Source organism: Hyperolius riggenbachi, chromosome 12 (assembly GCF_040937935.1).
Source record: "Hyperolius riggenbachi isolate aHypRig1 chromosome 12, aHypRig1.pri, whole genome shotgun sequence".
In the NCBI taxonomy this organism is placed as follows: domain Eukaryota; kingdom Metazoa; phylum Chordata; class Amphibia; order Anura; family Hyperoliidae; genus Hyperolius; species Hyperolius riggenbachi.
The window spans coordinates 159,560,020-159,580,460 of NC_090657.1; the positions used below are offsets into that span (position 1 = coordinate 159,560,020).

Here is a 20,441-nt window from a genome sequence, read left to right on the forward strand (position 1 = left end):
GCCCCTAATGGCACTCAGGGGGGGTGGGTGATTTCTGTTGGGGAGGCTGGGTTAATTTTGCTTGGGGCCCCATAGCGACTAGAACTGATCCTGGTGTTATGTTAACATGGCCTGGCACAAGTTACCTTTCACACTATTTTAAATTATGGAGGCAGCACAAGTCAAGTAGGCATTTTTAGTCTCCCCTCTCCCGTTCTATCTATCGGTGAAGATTGTGGTAGAGATTGGGGTATAGGATCTGAAAGGAAACTGGTGATCACCTGGGGCTCTTACATCATGTGAGTGAAAGTGGCAAACAAGGGTAAAGAGATATTAGGGCTGGTGTACAGTGTACAAAGTATACAGCATAGACAGCAACAGGGAGGGCAGCACAGAGCATTCATCAACAACAACACAAAATAACAATTGTAAAGCACTTTTCTCCCATAGGACTCAAAGCGTATAAGCATGGCTCAGGCCAGTAATTGGTGGATTGGTAAATTGTGGTACAGAAGAAGAATTCTATAAGTCTGGAAAAGCCAGGCTAAACAGGAGGCTTTTCAGTCTGGATATTAATAGCTCCAGGGACTAAGCTGTCTTTACTGAGCGTGGTAGGGAATTTCAAAGGGTAGGGACAGCATGACAGAAAGCTCTGGCTCCAAAGGTTTGGAGGTGCACTCTGGGAGTGACCAAGTTTATGGATCCTGCTGATCTAAGGTTGTGAGGGGTGTGGTGCAGTTACAGCAAATCCTTCATGTATCCAGGGCAAAATTGTGTAAGGATTTGAATGTCAACAGTCCAATCTTGAAGAATATTCTCCATTTTACAGGTAGCCAGTGCAGTGAGCAAAGAATCAATGTAATGTGACAGTGGCGAGGCTGCAAGCAATCTGGCAGTAGCATTCTGTACTAATTGCAGGCGGTACAGGTCCTTGTTTGATAGGCCTGCATAAAGGGCATTGCAGTAGTCCAGCCATGATATGATGAATGCATGAACTAGGGTTGGAAGATTTGCAGTGTTCCTCAGATGAAAGTAGGAAGTTTTGACTACAGCCGAGATTTCGTTTCTGAAGCTCAATTCACCATCTATTAGCACACCAAGGCTGCGCACAAAGTCAGAGTTATGTATGTCTGAATTCCCAATCCTGATTGGTGTTGATTTAGAATAGAGCTGTTACGATGCCAGGTGCGGGTCTTGAACAAGGACCTAAGTTTTTGTCAGCATTCAGTTTCAACCAGTTGTCATTCATCCACTCTTGTAACTCAGCTAAGCAAAAATGTATTTTTAGAATAGGATCTTTTCCACCAGGAGTGACGTACAAGTACAGCTGTGTGTCATCGGATTAGCAGCGGTACGTCAGTCTATGTTGTTGGATAATTGTGCCCAGGGCTGGTTCTAGTTTCCATGGGGCCCCGGGGCAAAAGTAACTTGGGAGCCCCCTGACCCCCTCTTTCCTGCCCACTGATGAACCCCCCCACCGCCCCTGAAAGGCCAGCTGTGCTCCCCAGTGTTAGGTAGTCTCCTCCTAGTATAGATGGCCAAATGCATCCCCCAGGATTAGGTAGCACCCCCTACCAGTATAGATAGCTAGACATGTCGCCATGTTTAGGTAGCTGCCCTTAGTATAGATAGCTAGATGTGTCCACCATGAAAAGGTACCCTCCTCCCTCCAGTTCAGATAGCCAGATATGCCCCCCCCCCCCACCCCACAATGATTAGGTAGCTTCCCTCTCCAGTATAGATAGCCAAAAGTGTCCCTCACAATTACGTAGCTCCTCCAATGTAGATAGCTAGATGTGCCACCCCCCAGGATTAGGTATCCCCCCATCCCAGTATAGATAGCTAGATTTTCTCCCCATGATTGGGTAGCCCCCCCTCCCTCCAATATAGATAGCTAGATGTGTCCGCCAGGATTAAGTTGCGCAAACCCCATATGCACAGCGGTGGGCATCGCAACAGAAGGGCCAAGGGTACAACTCACCTGTCAGTGACGCGGGAAGTTCAGAAAGTTTTCTCCACTTTACGCAGTCACAGCTTCTCCTCTCTGACTCCTCCAGCGGTGCAGTACTGAGAGACGCCACTAGAGGGCGGCAGAGGAGACAATGTGAATGCATGAAGTGGAGACTTTCTGAACTTTCCAGCGAAGCTGACAGGTGAGTTATATCCTTGAATCTTCCATTGCGCTGCATATGGGGGAGCACTCGAGGGAGGCCCTGCCTCAATCCCCTGCCCGCCACTGTTGACTCCCTTCCATCACCCGCACTACATACACGATGGTACCAGCAGCCGGCCATATAAACTTTTTAAATGGAAGATGCCTGGGGGGAGGGAAGGGGGGCATATGGACTCTGGCTTTGCCTGCATTGTAGCGCCAGCCCTGATTGTGCCAAGTGGTAGCATTTAGATTGCAAATAGCAGAGGGGATAAATTGATACTTGTGGCACTCCAAATTTTAGAGGTGCGGGGTTTGACATGACAGGTCCTAGGGATACTCTCTGTGTTCTGTCAGTCAAGAAAGATCTGAACCACTGTAGGACTGAGCAGGGGCGCCGCCAGCATACAAGCAAGGCAAGCCCACGCTTGGGGCCTCGCTCAGGGAGTACAGGCACCGGGCGGATCGGCGGGGAGAGAGAAGTTTCCACTTACCTTCCTCGATCCTGACAGCTTCTATCTACTTCCTGTCCCGGCGTCTGTCGCTATGGTAACAGTGCCCCCTGTGATGACGTAACCGCATGTCATCACAGGTGCAGCTCTTACCGATGCGACGCATGCTGGGAGAGGCTGAAGATAGAAGCTCTGTGCAGGATCCATGCAGATAAGTGGAAATTTATTTCTCCCCATTCCCCCCGCTGCTGCGCCCACCCCCTGGAGGCATATACCTATCTAATCTATAGTGGGGTCATATACCGATCTAACCTATACTGGGGGCATATACCAATCTAACATATACTGGGGGCATATACCGATCTAACCTATACTGGGGGCATATACCTATCAAACCTATAATGGGGGCATATACCGATCTATCCTATACTGGAGGCATATACCGATCTAACCTATACTGGGGGCATATACCTATCTAATCTATAGTGGGGGCATATACCTATCTAACCTATACTGGGGGCATATACCTATCTAACCAATACTGGGGGCATATACCTATCTAATCTATAGTGGGGGCATATATCTATCTAACCTATACTGGGGAAAATATACTGGCTACCTATATTGGAGGCACCTACCTATCTAACTTATACAGGGGCACCAACCTATCTAACCTATAGTGGGGGCAACTATATGGGCTACCTATACTGAGGGGGACCTATAGCTGGCTACCTATACCTGTCTCCATGTTGGGGGCGCATTTTACACCCTCACCATGGGTGCAATTTAGCCTAGAAACTGCTAGTATTTGGCTCCACCCACATCATGTTTTGGCCACGCCCATTTTTCACCTCGGCATGCGCTGCTTTGTTTTGAGGTGTGGCTATCCATTTTTCTTTCGTGGATGGGGGTCTCAAGTTATGGACTGCTTGGGGCCACCAAAACCTTAGCTGCACCCCTGAGACTGAGCCACTGATGCCACAGTACTCCTGCAGTCTGTTGAGCAAGATTTCAAGGTCAACTGTATCAAAAGCTGCTGAGAGATCCAACAGGATTAGGATGGAGTATTCCCCTTTGTCCCTTGCCATGAGCAGATAATTGCAAACTTGGATGAGGGCAGTTTCACAGCTGTGGTGTTTCTTGAAGCCGGATTGTAGATGGTCCAGGATGTTGTTTGCTGAGAGCCTGGCTTCTAGTTGCAGGTAGACAGCCTTTTCAATAACTTTACCCAGAGGCGCCTCTAGAGACCAGCTGATAAGCTAATTGCCTAGAGAGACCGATTTATGGCAGGCGCTTTGAGGGGACAAAAAGTTTATTTTTCCTGTCCTTAGAGACTGAAAACTTTGGGAACGGAGATAAAAAGTTCTAATGAAAGCCTCTACTGCTCAGCCTCAAATAAGAAATCTACAAACCTTTTGTCTACAACACTTTGTATGGCATTCCCTAATGTTAGTGTTATCTCGGAATCTAGAGTGTGTCTGTGTGACTCCTGTCCTGCCCGCCCCTCCTTATGACTTGAAAAGAAGAGAGTAGGATGGTGTCTGTGTGCATTCCAGAATGGACTAGCCAGGAGGAAGGAGGGAGATTTCCCCCAGGCTGCTGGTACAGTGTACAAGGCAATGTGAAGCACTAGGCTGGTTGAGGGAAATAAATGTACAATTTGATGGCAAGCTGGTAAGTGTACATAGCATGATGCAGATTGCCTCCTACAGTGTCCTTAGAAAAAAATCTCTGTCTGCTTTCTCATCATTGTAAAGACTGCATGTGGTCAGCTAGATAACGTATTTCACAGGTTGAAAAGATTTAGACTGTCCCTAGACTCCAGGAGGGCTGCCTTGTGTGAGAGACTGGTAGGACAGGAGTCACATTACAGGCAAGTGGCCTCTGTGTTATGTGGCTGCAATACAGATAAGATCTCTGCTCCATGTCAGGCTATTCTCAGTCTCTCTCCACTCCTTCTCTCTCCCTCATTCACCTTCCCCCCCTTCCCCCTTCCTCTAGTGCTGGCTGCCTTTTCCTCCTCTCTCTGGATAGTGTAATTGTTAAGAGTTCTGCCTCTGGCACTGGCAACCTGGGTTCAAATCTCTGCTTCTTTCTACTCAGTAAGCCAGCACCTATTCAGTAGGAGACCTTGGGCAAGACTCCCTAACACTGCTACTGCCTACTGAGCGAGTTAGCACTGAGTCCGCCAGGAGAAAAGTAATTATAAATGTTTGTTACTCTCTACTTTGCCCCCCCCCCCCAATCTTACCCTTACAATTGAATCACCCAATCTTGTTATTAGTAACCCTAGCCTATAGCTGTACATGCATTCATTTTTACAGACAGACTCTTTGAAAATGATCGAATCTGGCGATTATCAACCACCACATCGATCAATCATCAATCCATGGCAAAAATGTAGCAAAAGTACAATCAAGCAGTACATTTTTACAATTGGACACAGTGGTATAGTGGCGGTAGATTGGTGGCTCGTAGTATTGCACTGAACCACTACTACTTGTAAAGCATAGCGGAGATGCCGCCCAACAGGGAGCGGCATGGTGGCTATCTCCGCGTCTCAGCCGGCGGTTTCCGCCGCACGGGTACATGATGGAATTGTGCCTGGGACTATGGTGAATGAGGGGGAGGCCGCCGCAGCGCTGAGCGGCATGGCAGCTGTCCCCGCATCTCAGCCAGCAGCCTTCGCCGCGCCGTTACATGATGAAACTTTGCCTGGTCCCTCAGTCGCACATAGACTGAGGTCTACGCGCGCGCGCACAGACAGGATCTTTATGCAAGCAGAAGGGGAGTCAGCTGATCAGCCGGTCAGCTGACTCCAACACTGATCCTGATTGGCTGAGTGACTGGGGCGGTGCTAAGGAGCGCTCCCAGTATATATAGGACATGCCTGTCAGTTGTTCCTCGTCTGCTGTTGCATATGCTACGTGTTAGCACTCAGACCCTTAGTCAGATCCGAAAGTGTGCTAGAACCAGCTGGAGCTGGGGATCCACACTTAGCCAGATTCTGTTGATAGCTTAAAGTACTAATTGAATTGTATTATTTGTTATTACTCTCTGCTAGCCTTGACTACTCTTCTGTCTTGTGATTCTGTGCCTTTGCCTATCTGATCCAGTTGCCGACTTAGCTCATCCCTCACTCTGATTCCGTCTTCTGCCTTTGTACTGCATCTGTCCGTGTGTTGCCAAACCTGCTTGTCTGACTCTTCTGCCCTCACCAGTGAGCTCAGTCCTGGTGAGGGATTCTCAGTTTAGTAATCACCTGCTCCTCAGGTTGATAGCTGCAGTACAGTCTTAATCACCTGCTCCTCAGGTAGATAGCTGCAAATACAGTCTTAATCACCTGCTCCTCAGGTGACTAGTTACTACGGTACTGTCTGGATCTCCTGTCCCTCAGGTGATCACCTGCTGCAGTACAGTCTGAATCACTCGCTCCACGAGTGATCAGTATACATTGTCTTACTGTGCATCACCCGCTCCTCGGGTGAACCTATCACGACTCATCTGTGTCTCCAGCCTGCTGGAGTACTGTTTACAGTGTTCTTTAGAGATACCTCCTTCTACCAGCTCCTCTGGGTTAGTGGGTATCTCTATCTATATTACTGTTGCACCAAACACTTATCTTACACCTGGTGTCTTGTGTCTTACTATACTTGCATTATTGGTGATTCTGCAGATCACCACATAATCAGGTATAACATCTGTATTATTGGTGATTCTGCAAATCACCAATAATCAGAAAATCTGTTCTTGCTGACACCGATCGTTACACTACTGTAATACGATTATTTTCTGGTGAAAAGCTGCCGCATTGCGAATATTTTCATGAAGAGGGCGGGGGGGGGGGGGGGAAGAGCGCGCCACAGGTTTCCTTGCCTGGAGTGACAAAATGGCCAGAGGCGCCCCTGACTTTACCTAAGAAGGGGAGGCTGGAGACAGGTCTGTAGCTGCACATTGCATCTGTAACCATGAAAGGTTTTTTGAAAAGGGGCTTGATGATTCCTTCTTTTACAGAGGTAGTAAACCTCCCTGCTTCCAGAGAGCAATTGACTATTTTATGGAATGCTGGACCAAACAGATCAGGGCATTTCAGTTTGTGCTTAGTTGGTCTTGGTCACCATATGTCTGGCGGAGGTGATGGAGGATGTCTGAGATCTCTTTTTCACTAATACCTTTGAAGTGAGCCCAGGTTGTTAAGTTGTTCTTATGCTGGGAATACACAATGAGATTTCTCAGCAGATTTACTGTTCGATCGATTTTTCCAAACGATTTTCCGATCGATTTTCTGATTGATTTCCATTCACTTCTATGAGAAATTGATCAGAAAAACGATTGAAAATAAGATCGGACCTGTTGGAAATTATCTATTAAACCATCTATCTGCCAAAAACTCTCATGGTGTATTCCCAGCATAACAGCTATTAACAGGTGTTGAATAAGTCTTAGGTGCTGTAGTAGACCGTACAGAGGACACTTTACGCTTGATTCACTAAGCGGTCCTAACTGTTAGCACGCTTGTAATATGTTGGCGCTTTATAAATACAATAAATAAATAATAAAAGCCCCTGATCACGCCTAAAGCGCGTTTGTGTGCGCTAATTAGCACTCGCCGCCAAAGTGCGCACAAAACTTGCGCCTATAAGGTTGCATTGGATGCGCCCTAAACGTTGCATAGGTGCGCGCGCAAAGTTTTGTGCGTGGGACTTTGCGAGTGATCTAATTTTCACTGGTGCTTGCTAAGTACTTAGCACCCTAGTTAGCACGCCCAAATCCTTTAGGCATGCTAACTAGGTTAGCACTGAATAGTGAATCAGGCCCTTTGTCAGAAAAGTAGCAGGTACATTTCTCACATAGCTCCTTTGAAGGTCCTATGAGTTGTCACACAGGAATGTATATTTATCAGAGCTGGTGCACAGTTTACACAGTATACAAGCTGCTAGGAGGGTGTGGGTAGCCAGGGTATCCAGTGGGTAAAATCAGCTGTGCATTACAATTGCACTACTGATCCAGGGGCAATTTGAAATCCATTTCGGAGCAGTGCTTTTTGGCGCTGCTAGATTTGGGTGCAGCCGGCGCCACCATAGACTATAACAGGAATCACAACTGGGCGGCGCTCAGTAACGTCAGCGCCGTCAGAAGACGGAGCAGAGGTTGCTTAAAAAATACAATAATTCGGCCTCCACCAATCGCTGGAAGCCGAATTATATTATTCCCCCACTATCCATGGTGGCCTGGAGGGGGAATAGTAATTAACATGGCCTGGACTTGTGCAGAAACAGGATCAGCCATATACCGGCTGTATCCTGCGCCCAAGTCTACCGGCGCCGATTTCAAATGTATGCATCCATTTAATACTTTTACACCTACCCTTTAGGCTGCTTACACACCAAGACGTTACAGGCGCACGTTAGTGCGCCTGTAACGCTCCCCCAACGCACAGCAATGTAACACAAGTGGGCTGTTCACACAGCCCACGTTGCGTTACATGTAACGCTGCACGTTCTCCGCAAAGTGCAGCATGCTACGGCGTTGGAGCGGCTATAGCCGCGTTAGACTGTTTGCACATGCGCAGTGGGGGGCGGAGAGGAGGCGGGGAGAGCCAGCTACAGTAGCCGCGCACATGGCTACTTAATATTCACTGCACTGGCGGGCGCTGATTGGCCGGCGGGACCACGTGATGCGGAGTGTCTCGCTCCGCATCACGTGGACCCGCTGGCCAATCAGCGCCACTCTGGGAGACATTATAGGAATCGAGCCGCCTAACGCGGCTCACTCTACCGTCGGCTCTTGCAGCACCATACGTTGTGTTAGGTGCACGTTATGCGACCTTAACGTAGCACCTAACGCAATGTCTTGGTGTGCAAGTAGCCTTAAGCTTAGTGTTAGGACGGATTAGTAGTTTAATCAGTGTTATGGTGCAGTTTCAAACAATGTAGCATCCAAAATCATGGCATTATAGTCTCTGGCATCAGAAACCAATAGGCCAGTGTGGCTGGGATCTGACAGAGCTTGTCTAGGTCTGCATTTAAAGGATAACCGAACTGACATGTGACATGATGAGATAGACATGTGTATGTAAAGTGCCTAGCACACAAATAACTATGCTGTGTTCTTTTTTTTCTTTCTCTGCCTGAAAGAGTTAAATATCAGGTATACAAGTGGCTGACTCAGTCCTGACTTAGACAGGACGTGACTACAGTGTGACCCTCACTGATAAGATTTTCCCCTTTTTATCTCTTTCTTGCTCTCAGAGGCCATTTTCTGCAAGGAAAGTGTTTTTTGTTGGAATTTCTTATCAGAGAAGGGTCACACTGTAGTCACTTCCTGTCTGAGTCAGGACTGAGTCAGCCACTTACATACCTGATATTTAACTCTTTCAGGCAGAGAAAGAAAAAAAAGGAACACAGCCTAGTTATTTGTGTGCTAGGCACTGTACATACACATGTCTATCTCATCATGTCACATGTCAGTTCGGGTATCCTTTAAATCTGTTGTAGCCTTCTATGCAGGTTAACCTTTTGTTGTTGTTGTTGTTACAGAACAGTTGCTTTAATAGAGAGTTTTTGTCCAAGTAAGACCTTTTAACCTTTTTTTATTGGTCGAGGACTTACCATATGCCCATTTCTGTACCTCTGTGAATCCCTGGCTGCCCTTTTCCGTGGAGTGTCCTAAAATTGAAGAACAGGAACACCAACACCATCGTTAAAGACACATGAAAGCAACTGTAATTTCACTTATTAATTTTTATTATTATTTAGGATTTATCTAGTGCCAACATCTCCTACAGTACAGTACAAAGTACAGTGCCTTTCAAAAGTCTTCACCCCCTTCCCCTCAACTCTGTACCTATTTTGTTACATTTCAACCTGTAATTTTAATGTTTTATAACCTTATTTTATGTTATGGATCTGAACAGTCTTAAGTTGGTAAAGTGAAACAAATATAAAAACAGGTTTTTTTAAAAATAATAAACCGAAAATTGGCATGTGCATATCTATTCACCGGGTACATATTATTTTGGTGCCACTAAGTTCGGCGCGGGGAGAGCCGAATGACGGCTTTCCTCACTGCCGCTAAACTCCGAAGGCGGAGTTAAATACTATTCCCCTCCGAGTTGTCGCAACTCGGAGGGAGATGTAATTCGGGGTCTGGTAGCCGCCAGAGCCCCGAATTACTGCTATGCTCGGCTCTCAGAGACGCGCGCCAAAATGAACTGATCCGCTATTCACCCCCTATGCCATGAAGCCTCTAAAAAGTCCTAATGCAACCAATTAATTATCTTCAAATGTCACATAGTCAGTGAAATGAAGTCCACCTTTGTGCAATCTTAATTAACAATTGTTCAAAACGGAGGTGCCAGATAAGGATAAAATAGGTAAAAACGTTTAAAAAGGGGAAGGTAGTGGTGGACTTACCTCCCACAAGTAGACAACACGATCAGTTATTCACTGAAAAATATCTCAATTCAAATAGACTCCAGAATGATAGCAACGCGTTTCACTGGTTATATCCTGCTTCATCAGGCAGTATATGGAGCTTGTAAAGATCCAGACCAGGTATGATTACCTCCATGTGCAATCTTAGTGTCACATGATCTGTCAGTATAAACACACCTTTTCACACCATGAAGATCAAGAGGCTCTCCTAACAAGTCATGGACAAAGTTATTGTGAAGTACAAGTGGGTTAGGTTAAAAAAATATCCAAAGCTCTGACTATCCATTGGAGCACCATCAAATCCATCATCTTCAAATGGAAAAATATGGGTCTAAAACAAACCTGCCAAGAAAGGGCCGTTCAGCAAAACTCACATAACTGGCAAGGAGGGCATAAATCAGAGAGGCAGCTCAGATACAAAAAGGTAACCCAGTAGGAGTTCCACACCAGAGACTGGAGTATCTGTCCATAGGACCGTAATAAGCCATACACTTTATAGAGCTGGGCTTTATGGAAGAGTGGCCAGAAAAAAAAGATTTTACTTAGTATTAAAAATCAGAAGGCACATTTGGGGTTTACAAAAAGGCATGTGGGCAACTCCCCTAATGCGTCAAGGAAGATGTTCTGGTCAGATGAGATTAAAATTGAACTTTTTAGCTACCAAGGAAAATGCTATGTCTGGTGCAAACACCACACCTCCTACCACCCCACCACGCTACAGTGAAACATGGTGGTGGCACCATCATGCTGTGGGGATGTTTTCCATCAGCGGGGACTGGAAAATTGGTCTGCACAGAGAGAAAGATGGATGGTGCTAACAGGGATATTCTTGAGTAAAAACTGTGTCAGTCTGCCAGTGACTAGAGACTGGGATGGAGGTTCACCTTCCAGCAGGACAATGACCCGAAACATACTGCTAAATCAACACTCGAGTGGTTTAAGGGGAAACATTTAAATATGTTATAATGGCCTAGCCAGAGTCCAGACATCAATCCAATAGAAACTCTGTGGTCAGACTTGAAGATTACTGTTCACAGGCGAAAAACATCCAACATGAAGGATCTGGAGCAGTTTCACCTTGAGTAATGGGCAAAAAGCCCAGTGGCAAGATGCGGCAAACTCATAGAGACACAAAGTGCTGACTTTAACGGGGATGAATAGTTATACATTTTGTCCTACTTTTTGTTTGCTTCGCAATAAACCAAGTAATACATGTTCAAGCTTGTAGGCATATTCTGTCAATGAAATGATTCAAACTCTCAAACAATCTATTTAATTCCAGGTTGTAAGGCAACAAAACATGAAAAATGCCAAGGGGTATAAATACTTTTGTTTGGCACCGCATATACCATAGTCTTGTCACTTAACTGTCCCTCGGAGGGGCTCATAATGTAATCCCTACCATAGTTATATTGTCCATCATGGTCTAGGGCCAATTTTAGGAGGAAGCCAATAAATTCATCTATACTGTACATTATTTAGACCTGGGAGGAAACCCGAGTGCCCGGAGGACACACACACACAAAAACAGGGGTTTTTTTGTTAACTTTAGTGCAAAATCCTAGTGGTCCTGGTTATTTATTGCCATCTCCTGGTCACATGGGGCCTGATGCATTAAAGTACAGGTGCCGTGTGAAGGGAGCGCACAACAATTTTACTGTTACTAGTGCAGGGGGGTTAACCCATCAACGGCACGTGCGTTATCGCTATACCACAGACGTTAACCCGGTAACACGCTTAGCACTTATGGATTAGCGACTAGTGCTTCCCCTGCACTAGTAATGGTAAAATTGCTGAGCACTCCCTGCACACCGCAACTGTACTGTAGTTAAAGGACACATCTTAGGACATTTAAAAAAAAGATCTACTTACCCGGGGCTTCCTTCAGCCCCTGGCAGCCAATATGTCCCTCGCTGCAACTTTGGTATCCCGGGATCCTCTCCGTTGAAGATGCCGACCTCACCAGGTCTGCGCAAGCTTGAGCACGTGGCCCCGCGGCTCGCGATCACGTGGCCTGGACTGTTCTGCGCAGGTGCAGAACTACTGCACCTGCACAGAACGGTTCAGGCTAAGTGAGCGGATCACGAGCGACGTGGCCTCACGCTCGCACAGGCACTGATACCTAGCGAGGTCGGCATCTCTAATGGAGTGGATCCCGGGACACCGAAGCTGCGGAGAGGGACAAAATGGCTGCCAGGGGCTGAAGGAAGCCCCGGGTAAGTAGATTTTTGTTTTTAATGTCCTCAGATGTGCCCTTCAAGAGCATCCGGCCCCTAGAGAGCAATGCTTACCTGTCACTGGAGAGCTGGATTCAAGGGCAGGCTGCCCAGGGTGGAATAATGTTTGGGGTGGGTGGGGAGCCCCCCCCGACATTTCCCATCCCCAGAAGGAGACTTGGTGTGCAGTTCTGTCCATCCGCCTGCTTTGCACACGGCAGCATGTCCTTGTATGCATGTATGTGTGTGCAGGCAGCCAGTGGACGGCTACGGAGAAGTCAGGAACAAAGTAGCCAATCAGCTTATGGGAACACAGCAGCCAGACGTAGGAAGGAACAAGGAAGGAACAGCGGCGTCTGCAACATACATGGAGGTCTCTCCTCGCACAGAGCGAGACCTCCATGCACAAATCAGGAGGACCACAGCAGGCAGCTATTTGTCCCTTCTCCCCTCTTCTCCAAGTCCCGACAGCAAAGTACAGGGGAGAGAGAGAGTGATCAGCTGATCGGGACTGAGCTCACACAGGGTAGAAGCATGGCTGTTAGTGCAGCCTTCCCCAGTGTACACACACTCCAATGAGTTCTGGTTCCTTTGCATTTACAGATCTCCTCTATTGACCTGAGGAAGCGGGCTGTGTACCGTGACTCCTTTTTCCACCCATCTGAGTCTTCTAGTGAGGTAAGAGACCTCCCCTTTTTTATCACTACAATATTGGTATATTGGTAATCTTTAAGGGCGCCTCCACCAACTTGCTTTAGTAACGGGGAGTTACTGAATAGTCTAGACTAGGCTTCCCATATCTTCCTATACCCCACTGTTCCAGTGCTCAGGGGCGTAACAATAGACCCTGCAAGGGATGTAGCCGTAAGGGGGCTCAGAAGCCACAGGGTGCCCTGTCCTAAGGACAGAAAAAAATGTCTGCTCTCTGCACAATTGTTCTAATGACTGCATCTGCTCAGCCACTGATAACAAATCATACAACGTTTTGTAGACGAAGATTTGTAGACTGTCCCTATTAATTGTGCAGGGGAAGGAAGCCTAGTCTAGTCTATTTGGCTGCAGTAGTGTCTGAATAACACCAGAAACAAGTATGCAGCTAATCTAGTCAGATTCTGACAATAATGGCAGAAACACCTTATCTGCTGCATGCTTGTTCAGGGGCTATGGCTTAAAGTATTAGAGGCAGAGGATCAGCAGGGCTGCCAGGCAACTGGTATTGTTTCAAAAGAAATAAATATGGCAGCCTCCATATCCCTCTCTTTACAGTTGTCCTTAAAGTACTTGTTCATGCTGTTAAAAGCTAAGCACTTTACTTCTACTGGGCATGCACCAACCTAACTTGTGCTCCCCAGTACAGACATGCTTGCCCATGGACATGCTCACTCAATGAAGCAACCTGATCGACCGGAAAGGGACGCAGTGCTAGAATATGGATTTATGTTTCGGGGGGTTGGGGGGGGGGGGTTAGAATATTGTGGTTTGTGTGTGTGTGTATAAAATTACAGCCCTGGTTCTGGATATCTGGAGGAAACATAATTTAACCTGGATGGTTACTTAATGAAAAATAATGATAATAATTGATGGTTAATTAACAGCAACTCTGGGTCCCTATGTATATTGTTTGTACCTTATTGGTCGATTTTCTATTCCTTTCGGGTTCTTCTTTCTTATAGTCATCCCAGGTGGAGTCGTATTCGGAGTCATATTGTTCAGGGGTGGTGCTGTAGTTGCTATTATAATACGCCATGCTGCAAATTACACAATAACAACACAGGACTTAGAATTTCATCCACAGACCGCATGTCATGAATTATCTCACCTTATTGCTCAAGCTTTCTCTATCCTTATATAATTTATCTTTCCTTATCTGTTTATCTCATGAGATAGCTCTCTTTGAGTCGGATTCTGGTGCTGCTGGTAATATTGCTGTGTGCAGGCAGTGTAGAGTAATAGTACTGATACTAACGGCAGCGGAGTACCATGTGTTGCGTGATAGTGCGATCCTCAGCACATAGGTAACACAAGCATTTCTACAGGGCTGTAGAGTCAGAGCAAGTTTTGGGTGCCTGGAGTTGGAGGTTTCATAAACTGAGGAGTCGGAGTTGGCGCTGGAGTCGGATGATTTTTGTACCCACTCAATAGCCGTGCAAGGGCTGTGGAGTAGGAGTCGGAGTCGAGGAGTCGGAGCAAGTAAGGGGTACCTGGAGTCAGAGTCAGTGGTTTCATAAACTGAAGAGTCGGAGTTGAATGCATTTCTACCAGCGCTGTGGAGTCGGTACAAAAATCATCCAACTCCAACAAATGGTGCCCATACATGGTACAGTTTTTTCATTTTTTTTTCAATTAGATCATTTTGTTTGATTATTCCATTAAATTGAAAATAATTTGCATAGTTGTTTTTGAGGTACCATATACGAACGTTTGAAAAAAAAAGAATATTTTCGCCTTTCATTCGATGCAATCGTTTTGGTAAAATAAAAGGGAAAATCGAATCTTTTTATTGTACCATGTATGGACACCATTAGACTGATCACTTTATGAAACCACTGACTCCAACTCCAGGTACTTAAAGTGAACCTTAAGTCAGAAAAAAAAATGAGTTTTACTCACCTGGGGCTTCTACCCGCTCCCTGCAGCAGTCCTGTGCCCTCGCAGCCACTCACTAATCCTCTGGTCCCCCGCTGCCAGCTAGTTTCGTTTTTGCCGTCAGGCCCCACAGGACTGGCCACGCGTAGCTTTCTCCGCATTCCCGACTGCAATTAGCGCTGTTGCAGGCCGCAAGGCGTACAAAGATACGCGTTGCCGCATTACGAACGCATAGATATGCGGCAATGCGTATTTTTGTACGCATTGCAGCCCGCAATAGAGCTAATTGCAGTCGGGAATGCGGAAAAAGCTACGCGTGGCCAGTCCTGACGGGCCTGTCGGCAAAAATGAAACTAGCTGGCAGCAGGGGACCAGAGGATTAGTGAGTGGCTGTGAGGGCACAGGACTGCTGCAGGGGCACGGGCGTAGGGTCTTGCAGCCTGAGGGGAGGGGCCCGGGGCCCCCCGCATGTGTGTGTGTATATACTTGCAGCGGCCGGCATTTAATTAACCTGGCCGGCTCGGGAGGGCTCCATTTGCGGCTCCCAGACAGATACAGTGCATGCAGACACATCCACGCACTGTCTGCCTGCCTGGTCTCCAGAGTAATTATCTCCCTCCCTCGCTCTCTTCAGACAGCAGCGGCCACTTTAGTGTGTGTGACTGCTATACGTTAGTGTTGTCCCGATCATGAACGATTCGGATCTTTGATCCGAATCTCTTTTGTGAGTCGAATCATCCAAATCATCAAAATGAGTGATTCGGATTGCAAAGGGGGCGGGGCCAGGAGCGACACGCCCCCTCTCAGCGGGCAGCGGGGTCCTGGAAGCAGAGAAGAGATGGATCGCTCAGTTGCAGGGGAGCCAGGGACCGGTAGATGAGAGAGAGGGGACATGGGTGCCACTGCCAGATATGTGTAGAGCACACATACTGGCTATAATGTGCTGCGCATTATAGGCTGTCTGTTCTGTAGTTGTGCAGTGAACAAATTGGAAGCTTTTGGCTCAGCACAGCTCAGTAACTTTGCAGGCACTGTGTTTGCTGTGCAATATGATCCTCCTGCACTGCTCTTCACAGCTGCACTTCACTTCTGGGAATGCTTTGGGGAATGGGAGTTGGGAGTATACAGATGAACATATAGGTGAAGTATATGTAAAGCATATGATTGCAGCATGTGGGTATTGTGTGCAAACAAACATTTCTGCTCTCCCCTCCTCCCTTCTCTGCCCACTCCCTGCCCTCTGTCCATCTTCTCCCCTTCTCTGTGTGTCCACCCCCTCCCCTTCTCCTGTCCTGCTAGTCATTTCACCCCAGAATGCTTCCCTTGTAATATGATCCGAGATTCGGATCAAAGATCCGGATCTTTTCAATGATCCGATTCGAATCATCCGGATCATTGAAAAGATCCGAACTTCGCATCTCTACTATACGTCACACACACAACAAAGTCACGCTGTCTGGGCTGGCTCTGATCTCTGAGGAGATTACTCATCATCAGGGCCGGCCTTAGGTTTCACAGCTCCCTGAGCGAAACCTGATTTTTGTGCCCCCCCCCCTTTATCCTATTCCCATGTGCGCACACACACACACACACACACACACACACACACACACACACACACACACACACACACACACACACACACACACACACACACACACACACACACACACACACACACACACACACACACACACACACACACACACACACACACACACACACACACACACACACACACACACACACACACACACACACACACACACACACACACACACACACACACACACACACACACACACACACACACACACACACACTTCCCCTTTTCTCCTGAGATATCTCCTAGGACAGTGGTTCCCAACCTTTTTGATGTTTTGACACATCATGCCAAATGCTCAGATCTCCGTGATACATCACATATGCATAATAGAAAAAATACTAATAATAACCACAAATGGATGGAAAGAGTGCATTATCATGAATACACTTAAAAATGAAGGCTAGAACCTTTCAGGAATATTAATAAAAACAATCAGTGGGACAGTTAGCTGCCTCCTCCCCAATTAGAATGATAGCACAGCACCGACAATTTGCACCACGCATTATAGCTGCAGTGCGCCCCCCTCCAAAATGCCCTCAGACTCAGTATAGAAAGGTAGCCAGGTATAGGTGCCCCCAAGTATAGGATCACTCATGTGTAGGTGCCCTCAATATAGGTTGCCAAGCATAGGTGCCTCCAGTATAGGTAGCCAGGAGTAGGTGCCCTCCCTCAGTATAGGTAGCCAGCTATATGTGTCCCCAGTATAGGAAGTCAGGTGTTGGAGCCCTCAGTATAGGTAGCCAGCTATAGGTGCCCTCAGTATAGGAAATCAGGTGTAGATGCCCTCAGTATAGGCAACCAGCTATAGGCGCCCCCTTGGAAGCTGGCGCCCTGAGCGACCGCTCTGGTCGCTCATATCAAAGGCCGGCTATGCTCATCATCTCCTCTCTGTAGCTGCTGTCACTCACTCCATCCTGACTTTCCGGACCGCCCCCTCCACGCTCCAGTTGGCCCTTCACTGATCTCTGACTGGCCTGGCTCCTCCCATATTCCTCGAGTGAGCTGCAGTTAGTGTGGGAAAGTCGTGTTTGTCGCCTGCAATTCTGCTGAACTGCTGCCAGTCAGTGGGGAGGTCGAGGAGTCTGGAGCTTTGTAAGTCCAGGCTGCATTGCCTCTCCTACTGTGTCCCTGTCTCTCTTCCTAGTTCCTACGGTTGTCTCCCCCCCCCCCCCCCCCCCCATGTCCCTGTCTCTCCCTATGGCTGTCTCCCCCCTGTCCCTGTCCCTGTCTCTCCGTATGGCTGTCGATTCCCCCCCCCCTTCCCCCCCTGTGTCCCTGTCTCACCCTATGGCTGTCTCTCTCCCCCCCCCCCCCCCGTGTCCCTGTCTCCCCCCTGTGTCCCTGTCTCTCCATATGGCTGTCTCCCCCCGTGTCCCTGTCCCTCCCTATGGCTGTCACCCCCCCCCCCCTCTGTGTCCCTGTCTTTCTCCCTATGGCTGTCTCCCCCCCCCCCCCCGGTGTCCCTGTCTCTCCCTATGGCTATCTCCCCCCCTGTGCCCCCGTCTCTCCCTGTGGCTGTCACCCCCGTGTCCCTGTCTCTCCCTGTGGCTGTCTCCCCCCCCCCCCCCCCCTGTGTCCCTGTCTCTCCCTGGCTGTCTCCCCCCCCCCCCCTGTGTCCCTGTTTTCCCCTGTGGCTGTCTCCCCCCCCCCCCCCCCTGTGTCCCTATCTCTCCCTATGGCTGTCTCCCCTCCCCTGTGTCCCTTTCTCTCTCCCTGTGGCTGTCTCTCTCCTTGTGTCCTCGTCTCTCTCCCTGAGTCCCGGTCTCTCTCCCGATTTCCCTGTGTCTCTCCCTGTGCCTGTCTCTCTCTCTGTGTCCCTGTCTCTCTCCCTGGCTGTCTCTCTCCCAGTGTCCCTATGTCTCTCCCTGTGGCTGTCTCTCTCCTTGTGTCCCTGTGTCTCTCCCTGTGTCCCGGTCTCTCTCACGGTTTCCCTATATCTCTCCCTGTGGCTGTCTCCCCCCACTGTGTCCTTGTTTTCCCCTGTGGCTGTCTCCCTCCCCTGTGTCACTGTCTCTCCCTGTGGCTGTCTCTCCCTGTGGCTGTCTCCCCCCCCCCCCATGTGTCCCTGTCTCTCCCTATGGCTGTCTCCCCCCCCCCCCCCCCGCTGTGTCCCTATCTCTCCCTATGGCTGTCTCCCCTGTGTCCCTTTCTCTCTCCCTGTGGCTGTCTCTCTCCTTGTGTCCTCGTCTCTCTCCCTGAGTCCCGGTCTCTCTCCCGATTTCCCTGTGTCTCTCCCCGTGGCTGTCGCTCTCCCTGTGTCCCTGTCTCTCTCCCTGGCTGTCTCTCTCCCAGTGTCCCTATGTCTCTCCCTGTGGCTGTCTCTCTCCTTGTGTCCCTGTGTCTCTCCCTGTGTCCCGGTCTCTCTCACGGTTTCCCTATGTCTCTCTCTGTGGCTGTCTCTCTTCCTGAGTCCCTGTCTCTCTCTCTGTGGCTGTCTCTCTCCCTGTGTCCCTGTCTCTCTCCCTGTGGCTGTCTCTCTCCCTCTGTCCCTGTCTCTCCTTGTCCTCGTCTCTCTCTCCGTGTCCCTGTCTCTCTCCCTGGCTATCTATACTGCGGCACCTACTCTTGGCTACCTATACTAAGGCACCTATTCCTGACTACCTATACTTGGGCACCTATTCCTGGCTATCTGTACTGGGAGCACCTATTATTATTCAGTATTTATATAACGCCAACATCTTCCTCCACACTATACAGAGTATATTGTCTTGTCACTAACTGTCCCTCAGAGGAGCTCACAATCTAATGCCTACCTGGCTACCTATACTGGGAGCACCTATTCCTGGATTACCTATACTGGAACACCTATACCTGGCTACCTATACCCTAGGTACCTGTACCTGGCTATTTAATGTAGGGGGGGCCCAGGTCCAAATTTTGCATCGGGGCCCTGAGGTTTGTAGCTGTGCAGGGGGCTGGTAGAAGCCCCAGCTGAGTAAAACTCATTCACTTTAAGAATTGCTCTGACTCCTCGACTCCGGCTCCACAGCCCTGGTTTCCACAATAATTCTCGCTACACCACTTGAGTTATGGGATCACCATAGCAATGCTCGCGTTACCTATGTATTGCAGGTCATGCTTATTGCCCAACATCTGGTACAATGTTGAATGTTGCCGTTGGTTTTATTAATTTTGATGTGCGCCACTTAGAATTGGTTCTCCTTGGGTTTGACGCAAGAAAGATTAGTAAATTTGCCGTGCACAGGTAGCACACAACTATATTACTAATGGCAGGGCAGCAGCGCTAGTAACATTATTAGCACCATGCGTGGTTGCTATAGTAACGCATATTGCTATGGTAAGTCGCATTACGTTGTGCATTATCGTGGCAAACGTATGTGGTGCTAATAGGATAACAGGCGCTTCTCCCCTGCCGTTTGTATCATTAAAATTTCCGTGCGCTGCATGCAGGGCTAGGCACACCACAGAGGGCACTGATATGGTGGGCACACCACAGAGAGCACTGATATGCTGGGCATACCACAGAGGGCACTGATATGCTGGGCACACCACAGAGAGCACTGATATGCTGGGCATACCACAGAGAGCACTGATATGCTGGGCATACCACAGAGGGCACTGATATGATTTGGCATACAACAGGGGGCACTGATATGTGGGCACACCACAGAAGGTACTCTAACAGAGGCACCTGACTCAGTCCTAGAACTGTATTGCTGTATACTCCATCCCTATTGCCTGATGAAGCAGGGTCATTCCTGCAAAACGCGTTGTACTGATCCCTGGAGAATGTAATAAATTGCTTTTTGATTATCAGCTTTTTTGTGTCTACTTGGAGGAGGTAAGTCCACCACTGCCTCCTCTACTTTTAATTGCCTGATGACTGCTCAACGCCGATTGGCGTAAGCAGCGCGGCAGCCCCAGGACCACTACAAGCCAATTGGCGTGAAGTGCTGGGGGCGGAAATTGCAGGGGATCACGTGCGCCAATGTGCATGCATCCCCGCTTGAATGACGGAGCGGTGCGATCGCCGCTAGGGACTGTTAGACGGTG

At 48.4% G+C, this 20,441-nt stretch overlaps 1 protein-coding gene across 1 annotated transcript in view; it reads right to left on the bottom strand.

Moving 5' to 3' along the window:
* Positions 1-20,441, bottom strand: part of LOC137541398 (opioid growth factor receptor-like) — a 65,735-nt gene that overhangs the window by 35,813 nt on the left and 9,481 nt on the right. Inside the window, exons 2-3 of the mRNA XM_068262675.1 lie at positions 13,863-13,983; positions 9,195-9,251 (exon numbers count right to left, since the gene is read on the bottom strand). Of these exons, the coding sequence (XP_068118776.1) occupies positions 9,195-9,251; positions 13,863-13,982 (177 nt within the window). The 5' untranslated portion in view covers position 13,983. The remainder of the gene's footprint in view (positions 1-9,194; positions 9,252-13,862; positions 13,984-20,441) is intronic.